Consider the following 26,342-nt stretch of genomic DNA (forward strand, 5'->3'; position numbering starts at 1 on the left):
TAGCCTCTCTCCTTTTCTCACACCTATGAGCTGCTTTGTCCCACACACTGTGTTCTCCCTCGCAGAATTTTTCGAAAATTTAGAAATGAACATATTAAGGGGTGATAGTTACACGCTATTATTCCGACAGCCCATTAATCCGACAGCCCATTGGTCCGACAACCCATTAGTCCGACAACGGCCCAATAGTCCGACAGCCCATTGCCCCGACAGCCCAATAATCCGACTACCCATAAGTTTGACACTTATCAGGGTATCAGGGATCAGGGTAAAATAAAATGTGTCGGTCTGTATTATTCCGGGGGGGGGGGGGGGGGGTTACTGACTATCCTTTCGGGTATAACTGTGCCGACAGCCCTTGCCAAATCATACCCTGTTCTAATTAGAAAACATTGAAAAACATGCCCTGTTCTATACATGCTCAGAAAATGTATACCCTGTTCTAGACCGTATAAAATAAGATGCAAATTTTTCGGTATAAAACATGAATTTGTTGAGGTGTGAATCTGAAAAAGCATCACACGATATAGCTGATTTCAATAAACCCGGAAACCAAATTTCCAAAAATCCTTGTAATGTCGCTCGTGTATGTAACAATGTTTTAGATTTTAACGAGAGAAATTTATGTATTACTGAAAAATTATTACACCAGGGTTTTCGATATCACAAACTAGTCAAAACATTTACTTAATTTTATCATCGGTATAAGGACATCATTCGTAAATATAGATCAACATACAGACTTCTTATACGTTCAGGTATTTCACATCCAATTTTTTTATGGAAATATTCTTTATAAAGCACAAAGGTGTCAGTATTCACCTCAAAAACTAACAAAACCTTTGAATAGACTTATTAAGAAGGGATATAGTTACGATACTGTTGTCAGGTCATTAAAGATTGCATATTTTGGCGTTAATATTGATTCACTTATAGGGTCTTTGCATCAGAAAAAAACACATTTATTCAAAAACCAGTTGTTGGCATGACACGGGTTATGTTCTTCTCATATATGTTATGATGGTATGATACTAAACCCCTAACGGGAAGGATTGTGCCTGATGTTTATATGATGAAATCATAATCTTTCAGTCAGTTTAATTGAAGTCTGGAGCTGGCATGTAAGTTAACTGCTAGTAGTCTGTTGTTATTTATGTATTATTGTCATTTTGTTTATTTTCTTTGGTTACATCTTCTGACATCAGACTCGGACATCTCTTGGACTGAATTTTAATGGGCGTATTGTTATACGTTTACTTTTCTACATTGGCTAGAGGTATAGGGGGAGGGTTGAGATCTCACAAACATGTTTAACCCCGCCGCATTTTTGCGCCTGTCCCAAGTCAGGAGCCTCTGGCCTTTGTTAGTCTTGTATTATTTTGTGTACAATTTGGAAATTAGTATGGCGTTCATTATCACTAAACTAGTATATATTTGTTTAGGGGCCAGCTGAAGGACGCCTCCGGGTGCGGAAATTTATCGCTACCATGATTGAAGACCTGTTGGTGACCTTCTGCTGTTGTTTTTTTCTATGGTCGGGTTGTTGTCTCGTTGGCACATTCCCCATTTCCATTCTCAATTTTATTGTTCATGAGAAAGATGCAACCAAAATATTCATTGGACGGACGGACGGACGGACGAACTGACGGACTTACTGACGGAAAAAACCTAACACATTGATAACAAATAACAGTCAGTATCAAGACCTGTGCTTCATAATTCAAAAGACCTAACAATATAATAAGATTTTTTTCCCATAATAGTAAAGTTTTCTTGTATTAACACCAAAACAAATTTCGAAGATTCATCATGTTTATTTAACTTTTTAAAGTTCTGATAAGTGCTAGAAATATGCTGAAAGAGATCACCCCTCAATTAATATATATATATAAAGTGAGCATGCGATTGAAAAATGACGCTCAACATCAACTTTATCAACTGTACAATACGATTTGTTGAGAATCTGGCATTTTTAATTCCTAATGTAATGGGTGAGCACCATTTCTTCTTAATTAACATATGAACTGCCTTTTTAAAAATCAATGATATCTAAATATTTTTCTTTTTGAAAACAATCTTTAAATGAAATAACGGAATAGTGGGCTGTCGGAGTAATGGGCTGTCGGAATAATGGTTGTCGGACTAATGGGATATCACCAAAGTGGTTCATAACTTTAATGGTTTAATATGTGTAAGCTCAATATGTTCCCTTGCAGCCGGTATAAATATAATTTATTTTATTTCAGGGAAGTTTCACAGTGCGGGAACTGAACTGTACGGTTTTCTAATATTTTGATCATTCAGGAGACTCAGGCCCGTAGCCAGGAATTTCCAAAGGGGGGTTCGTTGGCCTCAAAAACTCGACTTTAACAGTCACAATTCGAACAGAACGTTGACTTTAACAGTCATTATTTGTTTTCAAGGGGGGGTTCGTCCGAACCCCCCGAACCCCCCCTGGCTACGGGTATGAGACTGTCAGACATTCGGAAAAAACACCACACCGTGAATTAAGTTGCTTAAAGCCAATGATACGGGGCGCTGAATGGGACTTGAACTTTTTGTAATCAAAATCAATTTTGTGTACACAAAATTCAATTCTGTCATAACAAAAATCATTTTTGTCTTTATAAATACAAAACTATCTGATGCAGACTTGTTTTATGAGAACTTCAATTTTGTAATGACAAAATTCATTTTTGTAGACAAAATAAAATTTGCTAGACAGAATTGAAAATTTAACACAAAATCGACGCCAGTGGATTTTATTCCCATTATTTTTTTTAATTCAGTAAACCACTGAGGAACCCTCAAAGTTGGACCTCGGACGTTGTTGTCTTATGTTGGTAAGATGGATTTTAGTACTATCGGTAAGAGATACAGACACGTACCGAAAAATGTATTGTAAACAAAATATTGTGATGTTTCTCCAGAAAAAAAAAAAACATATATTAATAGGGTAAATCTTAAGTTTCAGAAGAGAATTTTTTGACAGTTGAATTTTGTAAAATGCATCTATTACAAATGTTACAGTTTTTATGAATCTACTGCAAATTCTGAAGCTCAGGGTTCGTCAGATTTTTATAAACATGGACAGAAATAGGTGTTTACACATACTTTGAAAATACAAAGAGTACAGACATACAGGCGCGGATCCAGCCATTTTAAAAAGGGGGGTCCCAACACAGGTTAAAGGGGGGTGGGGTGGTTCCAACTATAAGTCCCCATTCAAATGCATAGATCAGCAAACAAAAGGGGGGTCGTTCTGACCCCCCACCCCCCCCTCCCCTTGGATCCGCCACTGGACATGTATGAAAGGAAATGAGAGAACTTTTAAGACCTGATAGTACCTGTACATTAGAAATTTCAACACATTTTGCATTTCAGAAAAATAAGATCTCTTTTATCATGTGTATATTTAACCATGCTAACGGTAGCTGAAAATGACATAAAAGGGCATTACTATCCTCTAGAAAGGCTATTTTCTTTTTTTCTTTGACACCTTACATCGACTCAGGCAGGCTTCAAAGCAAAAATTTAAAAATAGCCTTCCAAGACTTCATAACTATTAGGACTTACTAGTGTATATACTGACACAACTAAAACACATATTAGTTATAGAAGTCTCAGGTACATGTATATATTATAATTTGTAATAATTATTCTGCTCTTTATGGGCGTCTTGATTGACAAATAAAACTATTCTTATTCTTATTCTATTCTTTTATAAAAATAAAAAGAATGAGACAATTATATAGCTATCCACCAGAAACCAAATGTTGCAGAGGTTAGCAACCATCGACTACTGTATGGGCTTCAACAATGAGCAAAAGCCATAATATTAATGCACAACAAGCTGTAAAAGGTCTCCAAATGACAATTGTAAAACAATTCAAATTATGTGAAAACTAACATGACTAACACCATGAACACTAATAGCCTAATTTATATCTATTTTGGGTATTATTTGACAATAAGTATAATATGTAAACAAAAAAACAAATATGATATACAGCAAGAAATTATTACCACCGAATGACAGGCTCCTGACTTGAGAGGAGCACATAAAGAATGTGGCAGGGTTAGATGTGCTTAGGAGCTGAACCTTCCCACAACCTGTGTGTAATAGCTAGTAAAACATAAGAACAAACTGTAGAAATCAATTCAGAAGGGCTGAACTCATCTGATCAATACAAAGCACCCAATAATGAACACAAAGAACAGATTTGAGAGTACTGATAGATACTGAAAACTTTTTCAACACCAATAAAAAATAGTAGAATATATCATGAATCTAAAGATTAAAATATAATCATTACACATTCAATGAATTTAGTGTAAAGACATCTTTAAAAGTCAATGCAAAACCAGTAGGACTTTTCACCACTGAACACCACTGCACACTGCCGAACACCACTGAACACCCAAAAAGATGTTTTCATTTTTATCTGAACGAGGTTGAATATGTTTATACATGTATGTCGTGTACATGTTATTATTTTGTACAGGTTATTACTTGTACAAACATTTAATGCAAGTAATTACTTGTATGAAGCCATCATACAGGTTATTATTAGATAACTATTTACACCACTGGGTCGATGCCACTGCTGGTGGACGTTTCGTCCCCGAGGGTATCTCCAGCCCAGTAGTCAGCACTTCGGTGTTGACATGAATATCAATTATATGGTCATTTTTTATAAATTTTCTGTTTACAAAACTTTGAATTTTTCAAAAAAACTAAGGGTTTTCTTACCCCAGGAGTAGATTACCTTAGCCGTATTTGGCACAACTTTTTGGAATTTTGAGTCCTCAATGCTCTTCAACTTTGTATTTGTTTGGCTTTTTAACTGTTTTGATCTGAGCGTCACTGATGAGTCTTATGTAGACGAAACGCGCGTCTGGCGTATAAAATTATAATCCTGGTACTTTTGATAACTAATTATTACATGTACAAAAACAATTGTACAAGTAATTACTAGTACAATTTTTATTGAGAAAAAGATAATAACTTGTACAAATCATTATTCTACGTTGGCCTATGTGATGTTCTCAACAAATTGGTTCGTATTAAACAAATAATTTATGAATAAAACCTTAAGGCATACAACATGTGTGTACTTTTTGTTTATCAAATGTATGAGCAAAACTTTAAAAAAAAAAGAAGGCAAAACTAAAGTGTAAGATAGAAAACAGTATAGAAACAAAATAGTATAATGAAATGATTAATTTTATCATGACAATATATCTTCTAATAATTCGACATTCACACGCATAAGAATATTATTTATGTAAAGGAAGTAAAGTTAAGTTCCAAAAACACAGCGCATCAAAGATATTTCTTACGGCAGCATGTTGTTTTGAATGTAGCAGAAATCGAAAAAAACTCATTCGCAAAGGAGACGAAATTATTTTTGTTGTACAGTTGACAGACCGAGGTCCGAATGACTATAGAAATTGCAAAAGAGTTGTGCTGAATATTGCTTAAAAAGGGATACAAAATAGAAACAAAAGTTGGAATCATGATTGGTTTAATGAGTCAAAATCAATAGAAAAGATTCAGAGACAATGTTGGACATACTAGAGAACACTGAGTTTAACGTCATGAAAGCAGTACAATTGCTTACTTTAAGTGTTGACCATGGCCATGTTCACTACAGCTGTCAAAGTGGTTGTCAGACATATTGTGAAGTTCCAGATGTCATGCGTCCTTGTCTAGTGCTAACCAATAGGTTATTTGATTTATCAAGCTTTACTTTTGTTTCCAATATCTGATATTACATATGCAACTTTTTATCATGATTTATGTTTGAAAATAAATGGTAGAAGGATTTTATTTTATTCTGGATTTGAACGACTTTGTCACTTTGCACCAGTAGTCTGTATGTGGCAACAAGCTGTTTAGGTAAATTTGCTCGAGGTGTCATGTTACCTAATGTTGTTACTTTGCGTCTGTTGTTTTTTGTAATCTTCCAACATTTAAAAAAAATATCATTGAAACTCAGTTGATATAAAAGAAAAGAAAAATCAAACCCAATATAGATTTAAAAAAACATACGCTGAATGATAAGAATAAATAAAAAAAGAACGAATAAATAAATACCCAACAATTGACAAAAATTTCCAGACTTACAAACCCAAAGAAAGGAGTTTTTGAATAAAACATTAAAAGCAAAAGAAGAAACAAATATAACCCAAATATATTGTGTTGTACAAGTTATTATCTTTTTTCTCACCAAAAATTGTACAAGTAGTTACTGGTACAATTATATTTGTACAAGTAATAACTTGTATGATGGAATCATACAAGTAATTACTGGTACAAAGGTTGTGTACAAGTAATAACCTGTACAAAATAATAAAATGTACACGACATATATATATATATAAACACACAAATTAATAAAAAATGATAACAATAGAACCCAAAAGAACAGACTTTCAGGGCTGTTGTCAGAACAGTACACTTTCAAGTCTTACATTTTTTTTTAATATAATTATTGTTATAATTTCACATTAAATAAAATGTTTCAACTTATTTAACAAATTATTTCTAATTATTGAAAAAGTAAAGAGGATAAGATAATATAAGAAGACCAGTAATGTACTTCTGATAATATGCATGTACATTGAAATACATACGTACAGACAATGTAAAGCTGGGAAAAAAAATATTGCTGGATGAGGGGGGGGACAAGGGGGTTCCAATTACAGCAAAACAGTAAATTGATTTGGTTTAAAACAGATTTAACACAAGGAATTGAAATGGATAAAAACAGCTAACAGCAAATATATTTTCAGAATAACAGATAACAAAGAATTAAACTACCCCATAACAGCATAACAGTTAACCCCCTTGCCCCCCTATCCTGGATTTATGTTTTTATTCTGATTCTCAACTTTATTAAAAACATCCCTTACAATGACTAATGCACATAAGAAATGTAGATAACAATCAATTTATACATGTACTGAAAAACATGATAAAAACAATATTCATAGATCTAATAATGTACTGAAAAACATGATAAAAACAATATTCATAGATCTAATAATGTACTGAAAAACATGATAAAAACAATATTCATAGATCTAATAATGTACTGAAAAACATGATAAAAACAATATTCATAGATCTAATAATGTACTGAAAAACATGATAAAAACAATATTCATAGATCTAATAATTTTATTTTTACAGATTATTAAGGGAGTTCTCTTCTCAGAAAAATTCACTCAAAATAATTAGCTTTTGAAAAAACTAGTTTAAATTGATAGGGGATTAATAAAGGAATCAAAAGAGCAAAAAAAAATATATAGGTCAATGTGAAAGATCTCCATACATGTACATATCAAGTTGCTCATCTCAATCAAAATTTGTCAGGTGAAGGCAAAAAAGAAGTACTGTGAATCCATTATTATTCGTTGGATATAAAGTTTTGTGGATTTCATGTACTCAGTAATTACAAATTTCAATGTACAACGAATTGCAAATTTTCTATATTGAATGTATTCAGACTTTGGCTAAACCACAAAATCAAATATCTATGAAAATGCAAGTTTTCTTTAATCCACAAAACTTGGTACTCATGAAAACAAATAAATCTGCAGCCCTTATAAGATCTTTATATCAAATTCAACATTTTTAACACTCTTATTGAATATTAAAGTAAAGAGTATTGGTATAATTGCTAAGCAGCAACTATCTATTATAGTCTGAAATAACATAAATGAAAGCACCTACAATTTATAGGTCATAGTATGTTCTGAAAAGTGTAATAGACAGCTATAGACAGTAACTGCTGACAGCAACATAATCAGTGAGAGAATTTTGTCTTTTAATTATTTGATGATGGGGGGGAAATAAGTTGATGATGGCGGTGCACCATCATAAAACAGGTCAAGATTATATCCAAAAACACTGAAAACCCTTGTCAAAAGGGAAACATTTGGTGGTTTTAAATATGTTGTAAAGTTTTAGTAAAAGTGAAATGCACCAAGTATCTATCAAAATATTTAGATAAGTTAACCTCTTATTCCAGTAATAGGTTATAATATTTTTTATCAATGAAAAAAGGTTTGCAAATCATTATCAAAGTAAAGCTGAATATTATTGCTGAGAGATAGAATAAAGACATACATGTGCATGTACCATTCAAGTTTGTCTGTCTGTTTATCATCTCATAATCAAATTACTAGCATCAAAATAAAATCAGAATCGAACCTGCCACACTGATTTATCATGTTTATCAATTTCTTTTTAAGGAAGCCTTTTTTTCAAGTTTCGTTATGGACTATTTAATACCATTATAAAAATGTTTTGAAGGGATAATGCTTTATATTGATGAGATTTACATGTATAATGATTTGTCTTGTTATGTATCTATGATCATGATTATGAATAGTTATAAATAATTGATCAACATTTATTTGTTTTACTACAGACAATATATTGTAAATCAATAAGAAATCTTGATGTAAGCTTCTTATGATACTTTTATGTTTTTCTTATTATTGAACAGTTGCATGGTTGCTTATGATTCACAGCTGTAACTTGAATTATGTTGATATTTTGTATTGATCCTTTCACAAATTTTACTCTGCTATGAACTTTGAAAATGTGTCATTGTATTGCTTTCTTGAAGTTAATAATTGAGATCAGTGACATTTCTTTTGGAATAATACAGATTTATTAATAATATAGAGATTGTGTACAAAGGACATTTTAATACCTTGAAGATCCTCCAGCTCAGGGACTTAATAGTTTACAGTTTTGTTTCTATTTTTATCTGTATTGATTACTTTGATAAGTTGTAAATTAATAGATAACCTTTTTCATAAATATATTTATCATTTCTTTGAGTTAAATGTAATGACCTATTGATATGAAATGACAATCTCCTTTATCCTCATCAATATATGTTTGTTTTAAATTAACAGATTTGATGTATCTTTTATGTAAGTTTTCACATTTAACATTTTACATTTTACTTGTAGGTTTTACAATAGCAAGATGTAAAATGGTAGTTGTTTAAAAAGGAACAGCTTGTTGGTAAGTTAACATCATGTTACCAGCTGGTTTCATGTTAAAAATTTATACACAATACTATATGTATACTATGCATGTTCAGTGTTGTTCATCATTGTTGTCTATGTTTATCTGGGTTTTTTAGCTCACCTGGCCGAAAGGCCAAGTGAGCTTTTCTCATCACTTGGCGTCCGGCGGCGTCGTCGTCGTCCGTCGTCCTGCGTTAACTTTTACAAAAATCTTCTCCTCTGAAACTACTGGGCCAAATTTAACCAAACTTGGCCATAATCATCATTGGGGTATTTAGTTTAAAAAATATGTTTGTTGACCCAGCCAACCAACCAAGATGGCCGCCATGGCTAAAAATAGAACATAGGGGGTAAAATGCAGTTTTTGGCTTATAACTCAAAAACCAAAGCATTTAGAGCAAATCTGACAGGGTTAAAATTGTTGATCAGGTCACGTTCTATCTGCCCTGGAATTTTCAGATGAATTGGATAATCGGTTGTTAGGTTGCTGCCCCTGAATTAGTAATTTTGAGGAAATTTTCCTGTTTTTTTGTTATTATCTTGAATATTATTATAGATAGAGATAAACTGTAAACAGCAATAATGTACAGCAAAGTAAGAACTAAAAATAAGTCAGTATGACCAAAATAGTCAATTGACCCCCTAAGGAGTTATTGCCCTTCATAGTCAATTTTTAACAATTTTCTTAAAATTTGAAGATTTTCAATAAATAAAGGCAACAGTAGTATACCGCTGTTCAAACTCATAAATCCATGGAAAAAAAACAAAATCGGGGTAACAAACTAGAACTGAGGGAAACGCACCAAGCATAAGAGGTGAACAACGACACAACACTACAATGTAACACACACAGAAACGGACCAAGCATCAGACAAAATCCCACGAGAATAACAAATATAACATCAAAACCAAATACATGAATATGGGATAGACAAGTACCGTGACACGTCTTATCGCAGTGTGAATTTACACTCAAAAATAAGAGAAAACAAACGACGCAACGTTAAAATGTAACACACAGAGAAACGAACTATAATATAACAATGGCCATATTCCTGACTTGGTACAGGACATTTTTAAAGGAAAAAACGGTGGGTTGAACCTGGTTTTGTGGCATGCCAAACCTCGCACTTTAATGGCAATGTTAAATATAACATTGAAATGACAACATAATATTACAGGACTACAATAGAAATAAATAGGAAAACGTGTTAGACAAAGAAACACATGATTAATGGATAACAAAAAGCATCAGGTTTAAAATTCAATACGCCAAAAACGCGCCTCGTCCACACAAGACTCACCAGTGACATTTTCCACAGAAAGTACTGTTTATAGATAGAGATAATTGTAAGCAGCAAGCATGTTTAGTAAAGTAAGATCTACAAACGTATCACCATCACCAAAACACAATTGTGTCATGAATCCATCTGTGTCCATTGTTTAATATTCACATAGACCCAGGTGAACGACACAGGCTCTTTAGGGCCTCTAGTTTATGCTCTCACAGTAGTGGAGGGGGCATTAATTTTATGTTTCCGTTCTTTAATTTAAGTTAGCCTTAACCAAATAATATGAAACTTATTATTCACATTACTTATTACCTCAAAATACAGGTCAAGTTTGAACTTTGGGGGTGTCACTTTTAATGTTCTAGAGTTATGTCCCCTTACAAATTGAAAAATTACTCAGTTTCACTGTTTGCCTCAACCAAATGCTATGAAACTTGTGCACAATGCTTAAGCTTATTGCCACAAAATACAGATCAAGTACAAATTTGGGTACGGTCTCTAATATGGTTTTGAGTTGTTTACCTTTTTGTGTTATGGTCTGTTTTTCAAGTAGTAAAAGCAAAGAGTCATCTATATTTGGTGTATGGAATGATTGTAAGATGTACATGTCAGTCAAGTGGGTATCATATGACCATTACCTCATTTTCATAGTTTATTGGTCAATGTTAAGTTTTGTGTTTGGGTCTGGTCTTCAAATACTAATAGCAATAGGTCAGCTATATTTGGTTTGTGAAATAGTTGTAAGGTGTACATGTTTGACAGACAGGATTTATCTGACATTGGCATCATAAATTTCAAGTCTATGTGATGCTTGAAGTAAAACCTTTATCTTTGATACACTCAACATAAAATAGATGGTCAGTAAAGCAAATGTTTCATTTCAGCATGGCGAGCCTACGACTCTTGTTGCAAAAAGCTCTACTAAGGACTAAGCAGCGGGAGCGGTTTGCTTCTTAAAAGCTTTATATTTTAGAAGGTCATTGGCTGATCCAGAAGATTTTCCGCTCATGTCACGATTCCCTATATGATCAACCAAATTTTTCCCAGAAAAGGGAAGGGGGGCCGGGCACCCAAGGCCCCCCTAAATCCATCTCTGAAATAAGAAGACCTAGATGCTTCATACTTTGTATATAGATGCCTTATGTTACTAAGTGTCCGTCTGTCAAATGCTTATTGTCCTTGACTACATGAAAAAAAAGTTAAAATATTTTGCAATGTTAATTTCTCTCTTATTATTAGTAATAGGATAACTATATTTGATATGAGTGTACCTTGCAAGATCCTCATGCCTGTCAGACAGTTTTCACTTGACCTTGACATCATTTCATGGATCAGTGAACAAGGTTAAGTTTTTATGGTCAAGTCCATATCTCAGGTACTATAAGCAATAGGTCTTGTATATTTGGTGTATAGAAGGACTGTGAGGTGTACATGCCCAACTGGCAGGTGTCATATAACCTTGACCTCATTTTCATGGTTCAGTGGTATAGTTAAAGTTTTTGTGTTTTGGTATGTTTTTTTATATTGTATGCAAAGGGTCATCTATATTTGGTGTATGGAATGATTGTAGGGTGTACATGTCTAGCTGGTAGGTGTCATCTGATCTTGAACTCATTTTCATGGTTCAGTGGTCAAAGTCAAGTTTTTGAGTTTTTAACCAGATTTTTGTGACAAAAATGTCGGTTATTGATTTGGGGATGTACGGCGGGCAGCCAGGCGGGCGGCCGGGCGGGTGGCAATCAAATGTTGTCCGTGCATTAACTCATGAACCGTTCAACCAAAGCTTTTAAAATTTTAATATGTTGTTACTGACAACTAAATGAAGTTCAAGTTTAATAATGGCGATTTTGACTTTTACTGTCAGGAGTTATGGTTCTTGAAAGATTGAAAAATGGAGTTTCCAGTCGTGTCCGTGCATTTACGCATGAACTGTTCTTCCAAAGCTTCCCAAATTTTAATATGTTGTTACTGATGACAAAATAGAGGTCAAGTTTAATAATGACGATTTTGACTTTTACCGTTCAGGAGATATGGTTCTTGAAAGATTGAAAAATGGTGTTTCCAGTCGTGTCCGTGCATTTTCTCATGAACTATTCAACCAAAGCTTTTAAAATTTTTAATATGTTGTTACTGATGACAAAATAGAGGTCAAGTTCAATAATGATGATTTTGACTTTTACCGTTCAGGAGTTATGGTTCTTGAAAGATTGTAAAATGGCGTTTCCATTCACGTTGTTGCATTTACTCATGAACCATTCAATCTAAGCTTTTCAAATTTTAATATGTTGATACTGATGACAAAAAGGAGGTCAAATTTGTTATTGACGATTTTCACTTTCACCATTCATCAGTAATGGTTCTTGTGATATTGCCAGGACACAAATAAATGTTAATAAATCCGGTTTGCTGTCGTTGTGACAGCCTCTTGTATATTTTAATATTTTATGATGTATTTGAATGAGTAGTAATTGTTGCAAACTCCATTAGAAATTTGAATTGAGATTATTGTTGGAATAAGGGAAATGGGGAGGTGAAAAAAATGGGGGGGGGGGGGGGGTAATTTTTCTCATTTCAGATTTCAGAAGTTAAAATGAAAATTTCTTCGATAATTTTTTTTGAGGGGATAAATAATAACGGTAAAAAGCAAAAAAAATTTTTTAAGTTCATTAGACCATATTCAATATGTGTCAGAAACCTATGCTGTGTCAATTATTTGATCACACTCAAAATTCAGAGCTGTATCAAGCTTGAATGTTGTTTCAATGCTTGCTCCAACTGTTCAGGGTTCGACCTCTGCGGTCGTATAAAGCTTCGTCATGTGGAGCATCTGGTATTCTTTGTAATTACTATTTATTTTATTCTTTGTAATTACTATTTATTTTATTCTTTGTAATTACTATTTATTTTATTCTTTGTAATTATTATTTATTTTATTCTTTGTAATTACTATTTATTTTATTCTTTGTAGGTAATGGCTGGTGTGGTTTATGACTATCTATCATTTGTGGCCAACGATGTGATTTTCTTCAGTGATGATGTTCAAACAACAACGATAGCTGTAGCCATAGCTAGTTCTTTATGTTGTTCTATAGTGTGGGCAGTTTTTCATATCATAAATGTTGTGCAGCCTTCTAAAGGAACAGTTAAAGCCAAATCAGCAACTCTATCTATTTATGCTGGTAAAATTCATGCTTCAAGGAAATCTTGTCAACCAGTGAGTTTTTTAGTCAAATGTTAAATTAACTTATTTGTATGTTGCCATGCTTGAGAAAGTTAACCATACCACAATTGCTTAATCTTTGTTTGATAAAACAAAAGGTTGGAAAGAAGTAAACAATTTGACTGATTTTCTTGACAAGTACACTTTCATGACTTTTTCAGAGTTTTAATCTTTTGTCAAAGTTTATTGTAATTTATATTAAATAAGATATATTCTCCATTTTAACAAAATGTTCCTGACTGATCCTGAATTGATATAAAAAAGATGTTTTTGTTCCATTTGGAAAGTCATAAATTTTAATGTATGCATGATTAAAAAAAGTAAAGGTATTGGCATAACACCTATTCATAACATAGAAAAATGTTTATAAGTGATTTTGTATCCAATGGTCTTTTCATTACATTCATTGCTTGATCATGGCAATAGACTGCAGACTATTTCAAATATAAAGGTTACAGGCATAACATGGCTGTTGTTTTGCATACTCATAAATAAAATAATTGGTAAAATTCTTGTCTCAAAGTCAAATGTTGAAGTGTAAAAAAAATCAAGTCTAACTTTGTTTCCAAATTTTAGCATACACATGATAAGGAAATTCATGATCAACTGCTTTGAATTCCAGAGAGAGGTAGTCATAATTAAAGGTTTGAAAGATTTTGAGTTTCTGTCCTCAATGATCTTGATAAGTCTAAACATTTAGATGAATTGTATTTTATATGCTGAAATTTCTTTGACCTCCTTTGTATATTTGGTGTACTTCAATTATGATATATACTCTATGCTGTATAACAAGTGCCTTGTCTATGTATATCATATTGTAAGTGTACAAAATATATTGTTGTGTAGGTATGTCTAGATGGTTCAGTCACACTACAGCAGGATGAAGTTGAGGTGCCATGTGTAAGGTTTGTGTTTTGATAGATTCCATTATTTTGATTGGCAGACAGCAATCAAGAGGCATACAAAAATTATGTTTTAAAATATATTCCCAATAAGATTAAAATTGTATGAATGCAAAGGCTCATTTTTGCAACAACCTGTAGGAAAACAAATGAAAGACTTGATTTAACACACAATTTTATGTCATGAATTGTGTGATTCATTTTTTATAATTTTAAAAGTGCTGACTACATAATTTTAAAATCATATGAAACAAGTTTCATGTGATTATAATTTTCCAAAAATGCATATATTCTAATCTAATTCATCTTCACAGGTTTTTACCATATACATATAATAATATATAAAATAAGGAAAATAATTTATAGTGAACAAAACAATGAATCCTTATAAAAAAAAAACTCAACTATGGAATTGTAAAATTAATATTATTAATGTTATTCCAGATGTGGCAAGTACTATGCTGATGTCAATTGTAGATTTGTAACATGTAAAGAGTGTTGTTTCTCTGTTACTGCTTGTAACTTCCATCGCCTCAATAAAGATATTAAAGGTCGTCAGTATAGGTCAGATGGTCAACAACAACTCCAAGAGATTGATCTAAGGTACAGTGTTAACATGTTGAATATAATATCTTTATGCAGCTCTTCCTGAATTTGGAATAATTAATCTAAAATTTTAGTTGGTCATGTCAATGTAAATTATAAATGTTCACAACAATTTCTGTTATACAGTATGTTATTTAGATGAAAGTGACAGTTTATATTTATTTTTCAGTCAATGTCAAATACAGCAGTGTCCAGAAAGACTTGGATTTGTTGGTGCTCAGCTTACTTTACTTAATCTTGCTCAGAATAAACTTACTAACTTACCTTCAGAAATTGGATGTTTGAGAGGTCTTACAGATTTGTTTATTGACCACAATAATATTACTATCATACCTGTAAGTCGCAGTAGTTTTTGTAAATTTAGAATAAAAGGTTTTATGTAGTTTACTTAAGTATTAAACAAGTGAGACAAAGCTACCTTACTAGTGGTGATAAATGTAATGCTAAAAACCCACATTTGTAAGAAAAATATATCAGTGTTTTGTTACAATACTTGCAAAGATGACTGACGAAATGGTTATACCACTGTGATATGTGAAAGATGTCCTGTCTTCACCCCTGTCATTGATTTTAATTACAACTGCAAAATATTCAGTCGAATATTGGTATCATGTCGCTGTCGAAACAGAGACATTTTGTTTCGCGCAATAACTTATAGAAATCTATGATTTAAAACACAGGATTTATGACCACAAAAGGAAGGTTGGGATTGATTTTGGGGGTTATGGTCCCAACAGTGAAGGAATTAGGGACCAAAAAGGGGCCCAAAACAAGCATTTTTCTACTTTCAGGATATTAACTTGTGTATAACAATTGCTCTGAAATTATACCACAATATTTAATACCACAAGTAGAAGGGTTTGGTTTCATTTTGGGGGTTATAGTGCCAACAGTTTAGGAATTAAGGGCAAAAAAGGGGTCAAAAACAAGCATTTTTGTAGTTTCTGGCCAATAACATGTTTGAAGTGTATGGATCTCTCTTACATTGTACCACAAGGTTCCATATCACCAAAAGGAAGGCTGGGTTTAGTTGGGGGTTATTACCCTATTAATGCAGAAATTAGGGGCCAAAAAGGGCCAAAAACAAGCATTTTTCTAGTTTCCAGACAATAACTTGTGTTTAAGAGAATGGATCTCTCTGAAATTGTACTACAAGGTTCCATACTACAAAGGAAAGGCTGGGATTGAGTGTGTGGGTAATTGCTCAAAGGGTGGATTAAAAAAAATTAGGGGGTTTTAATTTTTTCAAGGGGTTCAAAAAAAAAAATCAAATTTTGAAGAAAAAAAATCAAATTTCAAATTGTATTGCGCAATAGATTTGTTAGATCTTGACATTTGTTTTGTGTCAGAAACCTATACTATATTAAACATTTGATCACAATCCAAATTCAGACAGTATCAAGCTTGAATATTGTGTCCAAATTTGCCCAAGCTGATCAATGTTCAACCTCTGTGTTCGAAACAGGCTGGGCTCAGCGAAGAAATTTATTGAGTTTTGGTTTTTTTTTCTAATTTTATATGCAATAGGTCAACTATATTTGATGTATGGAAATATTTTATGATCTATATGTCAGTCGTGCAGGTTTTATTTGACCTTGACCTCCTTTTCATGGTTCATTGCTCAGTGTTAAGTTTTTGTGTTTTGGTCTGTTTTTCTTAATCTATAAGCAATAGTTCAACTATATTTGTTGTATGGAAGAATTATTAGCTGTACATATCTGCCAGGCATTGTTCATCTGACCTTGACCTCATTTTTATATGGTTCATTGGTCAATGTTTAGTTTTCTTGGTTAATGTTAAGTTTATGTGACAGTTGTAATAAAGCTTTACATTTAGGACTATCAACATGATATCAATGATAAATAAAGAAGGCGAGATATTTCAGCGTGTGCACTCTTGTTTATCATTGTCTGTTTAAAAGAACAAACTTTAATATAAATATGTTTCAGTATTCCTCTTTATATTTCAGGATTCACTTGGATCACTAGTCAACCTAGAATCACTCAACCTATCATTTAATCAAATATATACATTACCAGGTAAAATGAGCAAGATTTTTAATAGTTATACTCAAAAAGGTCTTTGATTTTATTCACTGCAAACCAAATTATTTTCTAATACTTTTTGCCTTCTCTAGCTGACTCAGGGCAATCTATTTTTGCAGATACTTTATTCAAGTTAAGTCCTTTCACAATACTCTAATTTTTTTTCTTTTAGTTTGGCAAAAGTATTATAAATAATTTAATAAGATATGGTTATGTAGCTATAAGAAGATGTGATGAGTGCCAATGAGACAACTCTTCATTCAAATCACAACTTGTAAAAGTAAACAATTAAAGGTCAAAGTACAGCAATTAAAGGTTAGTTTAGATTTTCACTATATACAGGAATTTTTTCTTTTCAGATACAATCTGTTCTTTGCAAAACTTAAAAGTGCTTAAAGCTGACCATAACAATATGGAAGATATACCAATGTGTATTGGTCAGCTACATCATCTTGTTAAATTGTATTTAGAGTAAGTAACTATATAGGTTTTCTTTTATTATGAAATAGATGGTATAATATGTAATCATATTTGGCCAAAAAATAGATACCTGTATATTAACTAGGATTTTCAGAATCCAATGTTGAATCCTTGATTAATATAAAACATTACAGGTTTGGTTGTAACTGTACCATTCTCATGGATTATAAAGCCATTAAATGATAGTTAAGTCAGGAAAATGTCACAAATATGCAAAATGTTGAACATTTTACTTGCACATAATTCTGAATTATATAGAGAACAACTGCCACCCAAAATCATTAGATATAATTATAGAAGACTTTTCGAAAGAAAAATTGTATGAAAACTTTGTTTGGACATTTTTATAGCAATTCAAAATAACTACCTATCACCTAAGCATGACAATAACAATGCAATTTCTGAACACACTGTTAAACTGATGTTTCATAATAACATTGAAATTGAATTAAAGTTTATAGGATTATATAATGTATGTTTTGTTTTATTAACTTCCATTTTCACGATGGCGACTTCACTAGTTTTCTACAGCAGTTTGTTCAAATTACCAAGGACGCATAACTAATATGCATCCTTGAAATTACTGACCAGTTGAACAGTTTGGTTTTAGAAAACTGATTGCAATTGGGTCAGAATTTTGAATAAGTTGCAATAGGTGGAGAGCAACACTAACATGTAACTCCAAAAATTTGTTTAACCATAAAATGTGTACCCTAAAAAATCCAATCAATATAGAATACAAAAAAGAATTCATTTATTTTCTCTTTAAAATCTAAAATGGAAAAGCATTTTCATGACTAGCATGTAACAAAATACAATGTTAAGCAATCCAACAATGCCAATATAGACCAGTAGCTATTGAATGTTTACTTATGATTAGATATTGTATAATTACAAATACTGTTAATTCAGCAGTTAGTGTGTAATCTTTGACAAATATGGAAATTCTAATATGCTGATAATGGAAAATCACTACTGATATTATAAATGCAAGTTTTTATGATTGTGAATTTGAGACTAACACATTTTTTGCATTAATAAAAACAGACCAATAAATTTTGAATTGACAATATTTAAAATACAATTTAATGGTTTATTTTCAGATACAATAAACTCAAATACTTCAACATAAAATGTTCCTCACTAGGACACCTTGAGGTAAAGTTTATTATCATTAATTTAATCATATAAGAAAATAAAGTTTAACTGTCTCTTAAATTCAGCATATGTTATGTATTGTTTGTTTGCTTCAATGAATGGTACAGATGCATATGTTTCATGGTGATTTAGTTTCCAAACTCAATTATAGATCCACATAGCCTACTTTTTATGTCTGAATGACTTCCTTTTCCTAGAAATTTTATGAAAAATCATAACTTTAGGATTCAGTTGGTATCTTTGTGATACACATTATTTTCCTTAACTAGATACATGTATATGTTAGACACAGATCGACGTCTGGCCTCTAATCAACGTCTGTTCTTCAAATCAACGTCCAAAACCGACATCACATTCTCACATCAATGTCCAATATTTTTATCCTCTAATTGACGTCTAATGTGAGGTCATGTATTGCCAAAACAACGTCCAATCGATTGTAGACTTTTCTAATCAATGTTCATTATTAAACTAGATGTGTCAAAGCAACACGAATGGCCCCGTCTCAAAAGGTTGAAAAATGTGCAATTTCAATAACACATGTGGACACAAACATGATGGTAGTCTCACATATCAAGAATCAGCTCAAAATCTGGAGGCTTATAGAAAAAAAGTCTGTATAACTGTGATTTTCAACAATTTTCAATGTTATAAACCCATAATTTTGGCCAAAATTAGCAGAGCATCAACAAGTTGAAAGATCTGCAATTTCAATAACACATGTGGACACAAACATGATGGTAGTCTCACATATCAAGAATCAGGTCAAAATCTGGAGACATATAGAAAAAGATTCAGTACAACTGTGATTTTCAACAATTTTCAAAGTTGTAAACCCAAAATTTTGGCCAAAATAAGCAGAGCGAAACGAAACTTAAACTTGATCTGTAACTAGTCATGGTTTGCTCACATACTAAAAATTAGCCAAATATCTGATAGCATTTAGAAAAAAGGTCTATAACTGTGATTTTCAAAAATGTATCATAGTCCAAAGCCCGAAATTACAGCAAAAAATTGCAGAGCAGAAGGAAACTTAAATTTGATCTGTAACTCATCATGGGTAACTCACATACCATAAATCAGTCCTATATTTGAAAGCGTTACGAAAAAAAGTCTGTATAACTGTGATTTTCAACAATTTATCAAAGTCCATAGCCCCCAATTTCGGCATAATTTAGCCAAGCACAACAAAACTTAAACTTGATCTGTAACTCATCATGGTTAACTCACATACCAAAAATCAGCCCAATATCTGTAGGCGTTTAGACAAAAAATCTGTATAACTGTGATTTTCAACAATTAATAAGTCCAAAGCCCGTAATTTCGTCAAAAATTAGTGGAGCGGAACAAAACTTTAACTTGATCTGTAACTCATCATGGTAAACTCACATACCAAAAATCAGCCAAATATCTGAAAGATTTAGAAAAAAACTTTGTATAATGGTTTGTTGCGGAATGACGGAATGATGGAATTACAGAATTTCAGAATATCAGAATTTTGGATAAGGGTAAAACTACATGTCACCGGCAACTTCGTTGCGTGGCCATAAAAAACAAATTACTGGACATACACCTATACATGTAAATGTTTTGTGGGATTCTTATGACAACTAAATTTTCAAATATTTATACATACTTTCCATATCGATTTTTTTTAACCCCAAAAAGGTAACATGCACATTAAAATGTTTATCTTGATAAAAAGTTAATCCAATCGATCTACATAATAGTGTGTCACTCATTCCTATTCCTATTAATAATAATGACATGCATGTAAGTTTAATTTAATGAGAAGGCAATACAACGACAAAGAAAACCAAACAACATCTAGCTGCATTTTTTAATCTTCAACAATAGACAAAATAGAGTAGTACAGCCAATTTGTTTAGAGTATTTTAATACGGACTCTGTAAGATATTTTTCAACAATGAGTTTAACACCTTGATTGAAAAATATACACAAAATGGCATTATGTTTTTTATGTTGTGCTGTACTATACTGCTGTTCCAAGTTAGGGGCGGGTTAATTGCAAACACACACACACATGTTTAACCCCACCATATTCTAAATGTGCCTGATGTCCAGTGGTTTTCCCATCACCTTATCTGTATGTAATCTCTAAAATATTTAAAATTTATATCACAACCTATTTACATACTAGAAGGTAAGAAATTAAATAAAAAGTTGAATAGATTTTACTTGTACATAATATGTTTACCAGTCTTAAGATTTCAGCTGATATTAGTTCAGTTCAATATTGTATTTCGTGTCCAAAACGGACGTCGATTAGAGAAGCTAAAATTGGACTTCGATTAGAGAAAATAAAATTGGACGTCGTTTAGATAGGCATAAAATTGGCCGTCGATTTGAGGATATGTTATTGTGAAATCAGATTTGGACGACGATTTGAGGAACGTCATCGATTAGAGACTGGACGTCGATCCGAGTCTTACACATATACTCCAAATGGTCCTGACTTTAGTTGACATTTTATAGTATGAGGCCAACAGTGCTTTGTTATTTTAAATCAATCATATATATTTGATCTACAATGAACAAATTGTCAATATGAGGCACCTGGACTGATCTGGGTAATAAGTGAAATAATGATCACAAAAAAACAAACAAAAATTAATAATAAATACATAATAAAAAGGGGCTGAAAGATGCTCTCTTGCTTGAAACACAAGTCATGTAAATGAAACACAATATGGGAAAATCTAGTACAAGATGTTATCAATTAGGTTCAATGAGAGTTATGTCCCATTGTACACAAGTTTAAATCAAACTTCTTTTCTAGGTTTTATGGTCAATTTAAGAACATGATGAAATATACAGAGCCAACATTTGTAAGGGGACAGAAAAATAAAAAAAACATAGACAATGATATATAGACAATATTGAATATTTGTTTTCATGTACTGGTTTAATGTCCTAAAGCATAAACTAGCTTGGTAAGGCTTAACTTTGGGAAATTCTGTCTAAATTTATAATGAACATGGTTTTTAAAGTAGTTTACTGGTAACTGCATTTTTTGGGCTTAGATGGTAGCACATTTCTGGTAAATTTGGCACTGTTTAAAGTGAATGATTCCAGTTCTCTGGCACTTCTAGTTTTCCTTTTAAGATTTAAAAAAAAAAGTTGTATTACATAACTTAAAAGTAACTAAATAAAATAACATAAATGCAAATACTGTAAATGTTTAAACATAGAAGAATTCTTTATTACAGATCTTGGTGCTAAATAATAACCCTATTTCTAGCCTCCCTGATGAGATCAGAAATATGATACATCTTCATGAATTAGATGTCTCCTCTTGTGATCTACACAACATTCCAAAGTCTATTTGTTATTGTCCAAATTTGGAGACAGTAAATTTGTCAAACAATCAGTGAGTTTAATATAGCAATGGTTATGCTGTTTTACATTACAACTGTACAAATATTTAAAACATGCAACACATTTTATAGTTCCAATTCTACTTTGTACCTTGTTAACAAATATTTACTCATTTGTACTATATACGTAACTTGTTCTCTTAAATAAATGGAAAACAAAATTTAATTGCAAGCTATGATGAGATTTTTAATAATAAAAAGAATTGGATCACCCTGTTGTGAGTCATACTTATTGTATTTATCTCTTTCTTGAAATTTTGTGTTTATACAAGTTTAAAGGGAACCACTTATGAGATGCAAATGCTATTTGGTATGCAATTGTTTGAGCAATGGCATTTCTTATTTCTACTAAGGTAATAATTTGACCTTATGTCTTTAGCTATGTTTCATTGATTTTGTATGTTTACATAGTTTACAAGATGAAATAGAACTATGAACCTGTGTGTACCAATTTACTTAATAAATAGCTGTCAGGATACCAAATATTAAGATATTTCAAATAAGTATCAATTTTGATAGTATTATGCAAATGTTGAAATAAATATGGCAGTATTTTAATGTCCTATTAGTATTTTCCATAAAATTGATGTTTTAGATTGTCTGTGCTACCTGTTGAAATAGGACGGCTTCCCAGTCTAAAGAACCTACAACTCAATAATAACAAACTACAGTACCTACCATCTACATTAAAAGTGGATAAATATGACAGTATCTCAGGTAATAAATGAGGATTTTTGTTTCTGCAAAGCATTGCTATAAATTAGCCTTCATTAGATACACTTGAGCTAGTAATTAGGAAAACTAAATGAATTTATAAAACATTATTAACGCAAAAGGCAAAAGGACCAAACTTTGACAGCCAAACCCAGCTAAGATCTCTTAAAGCGTGATGGAAGTCAACTTTTCAATAAGAAGTAACTCAACAAATCTCAGACTGTTTATTCAGAATGTGATATATTTATAGATTATCGAGATTGATTTTCTCGCTTGAGTCGGTACGGGGAAAGTGAGAAAAGCAATCGAGTTGAGATGACCAATGATAATCTGTTTATCGCTATTTTACCTATGAGGACGTTGTTAATTTCATGTTCATTTCATTAACAACGGCATGTGCTCCCTTGGTTTTTAGTGATAATTTTAATATCACTCGACTCCGCTGAGAAAGAAAATTATCAGACAGTAAGATCAAAGGTAAATTTTGTAAAATAGCGATAATTATATTTATAAGTGTTATCATCAACAACTGATGTTAATGTCTTTTCAGGTATATTAAAGTAAACAACCAGTAAATTCTGAATGTGAAATTTATTTGGTTTGCTATTTATTATGTTGTGTTATTGCTAAATAAAACAACTTTTCATTGTTCCTTTAGATTTAGCGTAACTACAACATAATATGAAAATAACCAGGGAAAAACTTTATTTCCTATGGTTAAATTTAAAGATCTTTTAAATGGATCTTTTTTCAAGACAGATCTTATTTTCCAGTTTCAGGAAATCCATTCCTGTTAGAAGACATATTGATTGAAGTATATACTCCAAATAATCTATTCCCATCGTTACTGGAGAAGGCTTTAAGATTCGTATGTAACCATGGGAACTACAAAATTGATATTCTCCCACAAACATTACAAGGTAAGTAAATAATATTAATTATGACAGAGCGCTACTAGAATTCATGACTAGTTAAATTTATCATATTTCTAACTAATGAAGAAACACAAGAATTTTACTTGCCTTCCAATTTTATATGCATGAGCAAAACATGGATCTTGTCATATTTGCAATAGGGGATAGGCATATTTTTTTCTGTATAATTCTAAAGTACTGACTGGCTTTCTTGGAAATTATCACATCAAAATATGGACTTTTCAATATTTATTCAAATTAGGGATATGGGGGTTTTAAACTTGTAAAATTTACTTGCTTAGTTTTTCTGATTTACTTGTTCATTTTCATTTCAGATATTTTGACAGAAATAAAGACATGTACAGGATGTGGTCAGATATGTTTTACATATTATAAGTCTACAATAGAATTACAACAGACAACACAAGGAACCATTCCATTTTTCTCACAGATATGCTCACCACATAATACACAAATGTGTAATCAAACGTAACATTCCAATGTAAATCTATTGCAAATTACCAAAATGTATTATTTAGCTTTTAACAGGTTGAATGTGTATAATTTGTCCCTTACAAGTTGGCCAAAATCAACTATATGACTTAGTTTACCTGTAATTGGATTCAATATTATACATTGTGTACCTTTTTTTGTGAGGAAGGGTCAGCCTCGAATTTAATTTTCAACAAAATTCTAAATTTTAGTTATCTTGTATGCAGTATTTTGTTACTACAAATGTATAATGTTCGAATGGTTTCATTGTGGTTTTTCAATTTTTACCAATGGAACTTTATGGTCCACATCCATTTACACAGTTTAGATTAGAGGTTGATAATAATATAGTCTTGAAAGGGAAAATTGTGGAAAACTATAAAACAGATAAGACTAGAAACAGGTTTTAGGGTACATCATAAATATATATATATGTATTAAGGATATACACGTAAACAGGATTAATAATATGAATGTTGTTTAAATTTGTTTGATTTGTTAGTTTAATGTATTTTCAATTATCTGTGATATATTGTGTATTGCTTTTATTTATACAAGAAAACACTACATATGTCTATTGGCAAGTTATTAAGTGTTTATTTTATGTTCTTGGTTTTGAATTTCTATATCTTAATGTATTTGGGCATTTTATTTATTATACAACACGTATTTATGTCATTTATGTTAGTTTCATTTGAAACATTTCACTTTTTATAACAAAATTTTAGGAGTTTTTATTTGGTAATTAAACAAGATTATTAGCATTGTGTACCTTTAATTAAATTCTGACTATTGATTTTGGCTAAGTTAGGTTAGAATTGGTCTAATATATTCAGAGGATAAGTTTTTTTTTTTAAAGTTACAATGTCTATTATCTTGAAATCCGCTTACTTAAATGGCAAATCTTATCATTTTATGTCATATTTGCCTATCATCATGAAAATTATAGAAGATAGACAGAAACTTTTAATATAAAATGGTCAGCAAGACAAGATATTCAAAAAGGTCAACATGACTGAAATTGGTCTGTAAACTCCTTATTGAAGTTATTGCCTTTCAATGACATATTGTATCAACTTTTTACAAATAATCAGATTCAGTTCCTCATGATTGACTTTTAAAACATTGTTGGATTCAATTCTATACCACTTATTCTAAGCAAAAGCATCTCATTAATCCATGGCAACATATGATAATTTGTTGGAATAGCATCTGGATATTTTCAACAAGACTGGAAGATCTCATCCTTTTTAATCTAGGCTTCTTATAATAAGTGTTCAATGTTGTTTCTAATCAAGCAACTTTTATTTAAGTGGATAGTCAATTTAAAGCTGATATACAAGTATCTAATATATAGTATCTATACAGTTTAGTATTTTATTACATCCTTGTTTTATGCATGTAATGGTACATACTAAGCAGGTATGTTACTAGATTTATACTATACACCTATTCTCAGAATAAGTGTCCACGGTTGGAAAATAATTTCTAATTCAAAAAGTTGTAACAAACATCAATATTTATATTTTATTTCAAACATAAGCATACAACAAATCAAAATGCAAAACGGCAGATCTCAACCAATAGAAATAAAAAAGAAAATACAATGCCAAAATATGGGTATAGAGTATGCTGTAATCTACGTTTCAGGTACTTATGCATAGATTCAAATGAATAGTTCAAACATATTTTGTAAATTTGAATAGTTTTCAATGGCTAAATAAACTGATAATAATACAGTCAAATAACTGTAAAAGTTTCTCCTCAAAAATCCTATTAAAAAAAAACATTGGATCGAAATATAAACTGATAAAAATTTGGTATAAAACATGACAATAATATGACAGCTTACATTTTCAGTATTAAAAAACATGCTCAGTGTATGCAAACACTCTACATGTTGTGTATTGCCTCTCATCTGATGAAAAAATAATTACTACACATCTTTTTAAAATGTTTTCATAACAAACTTGGATTGCCAACAATGAAACAATAACGTAAATTACACAAAACTGTAACGTATCTTACAAAGAAAAATTCTCTCATAATCAGGATTGTTTCATCCTT

The 26,342-nt window shown here is 31.5% G+C and overlaps 1 protein-coding gene across 4 annotated transcripts; it reads left to right on the plus strand.

Moving 5' to 3' along the window:
- The first annotated feature begins 2,760 nt into the window (after positions 1–2,760).
- On the plus strand, positions 2,761–25,721 carry LOC139516025 (uncharacterized). 4 transcript variants are annotated; one of them, XM_071305830.1, is made up of 13 exons: positions 2,761–2,843; positions 8,995–9,049; positions 13,315–13,560; positions 14,413–14,471; positions 14,913–15,071; positions 15,244–15,409; positions 17,044–17,113; positions 17,479–17,590; positions 18,703–18,757; positions 21,988–22,148; positions 22,751–22,872; positions 23,643–23,789; positions 24,119–25,721. In XM_071305830.1, exons 3-13 carry the CDS (start codon positions 13,318–13,320, stop codon positions 24,274–24,276), a joined length of 1,452 nt encoding a protein of 483 aa, XP_071161931.1. In that variant the 5' UTR covers positions 2,761–2,843; positions 8,995–9,049; positions 13,315–13,317; the 3' UTR covers positions 24,277–25,721. The 4 variants fall into 4 exon arrangements, with proteins under 4 accessions (XP_071161931.1, XP_071161930.1, XP_071161933.1 ...); XM_071305829.1 differs by lacking the exon at positions 2,761–2,843 and adding an exon at positions 2,878–2,956; XM_071305831.1 differs by lacking the exon at positions 2,761–2,843 and adding an exon at positions 8,672–8,767.
- Positions 25,722–26,342: the final 621 nt, after the last annotated feature.

Source organism: Mytilus edulis, chromosome 3, assembly GCF_963676685.1.
Source record: "Mytilus edulis chromosome 3, xbMytEdul2.2, whole genome shotgun sequence".
In the NCBI taxonomy this organism is placed as follows: Eukaryota; Metazoa; Mollusca; class Bivalvia; order Mytilida; family Mytilidae; genus Mytilus; species Mytilus edulis.

Excerpts from the sequence above, each read along its gene's own strand:
- LOC139516025 (XM_071305830.1), top strand. The coding sequence starts at position 13,318 with ATGGCTGGTGTGGTTTATGACTATCTATCATTTGTGGCCAACGATGTG. Across the intron at positions 14,472-14,912 it reads GTTGAGGTGCCATGTGTAAG|ATGTGGCAAGTACTATGCTG; the intron begins GTTTGTGTTTTG and ends ATGTTATTCCAG. Across the intron at positions 17,591-18,702 it reads CTTGTTAAATTGTATTTAGA|ATACAATAAACTCAAATACT; the intron begins GTAAGTAACTAT and ends GTTTATTTTCAG.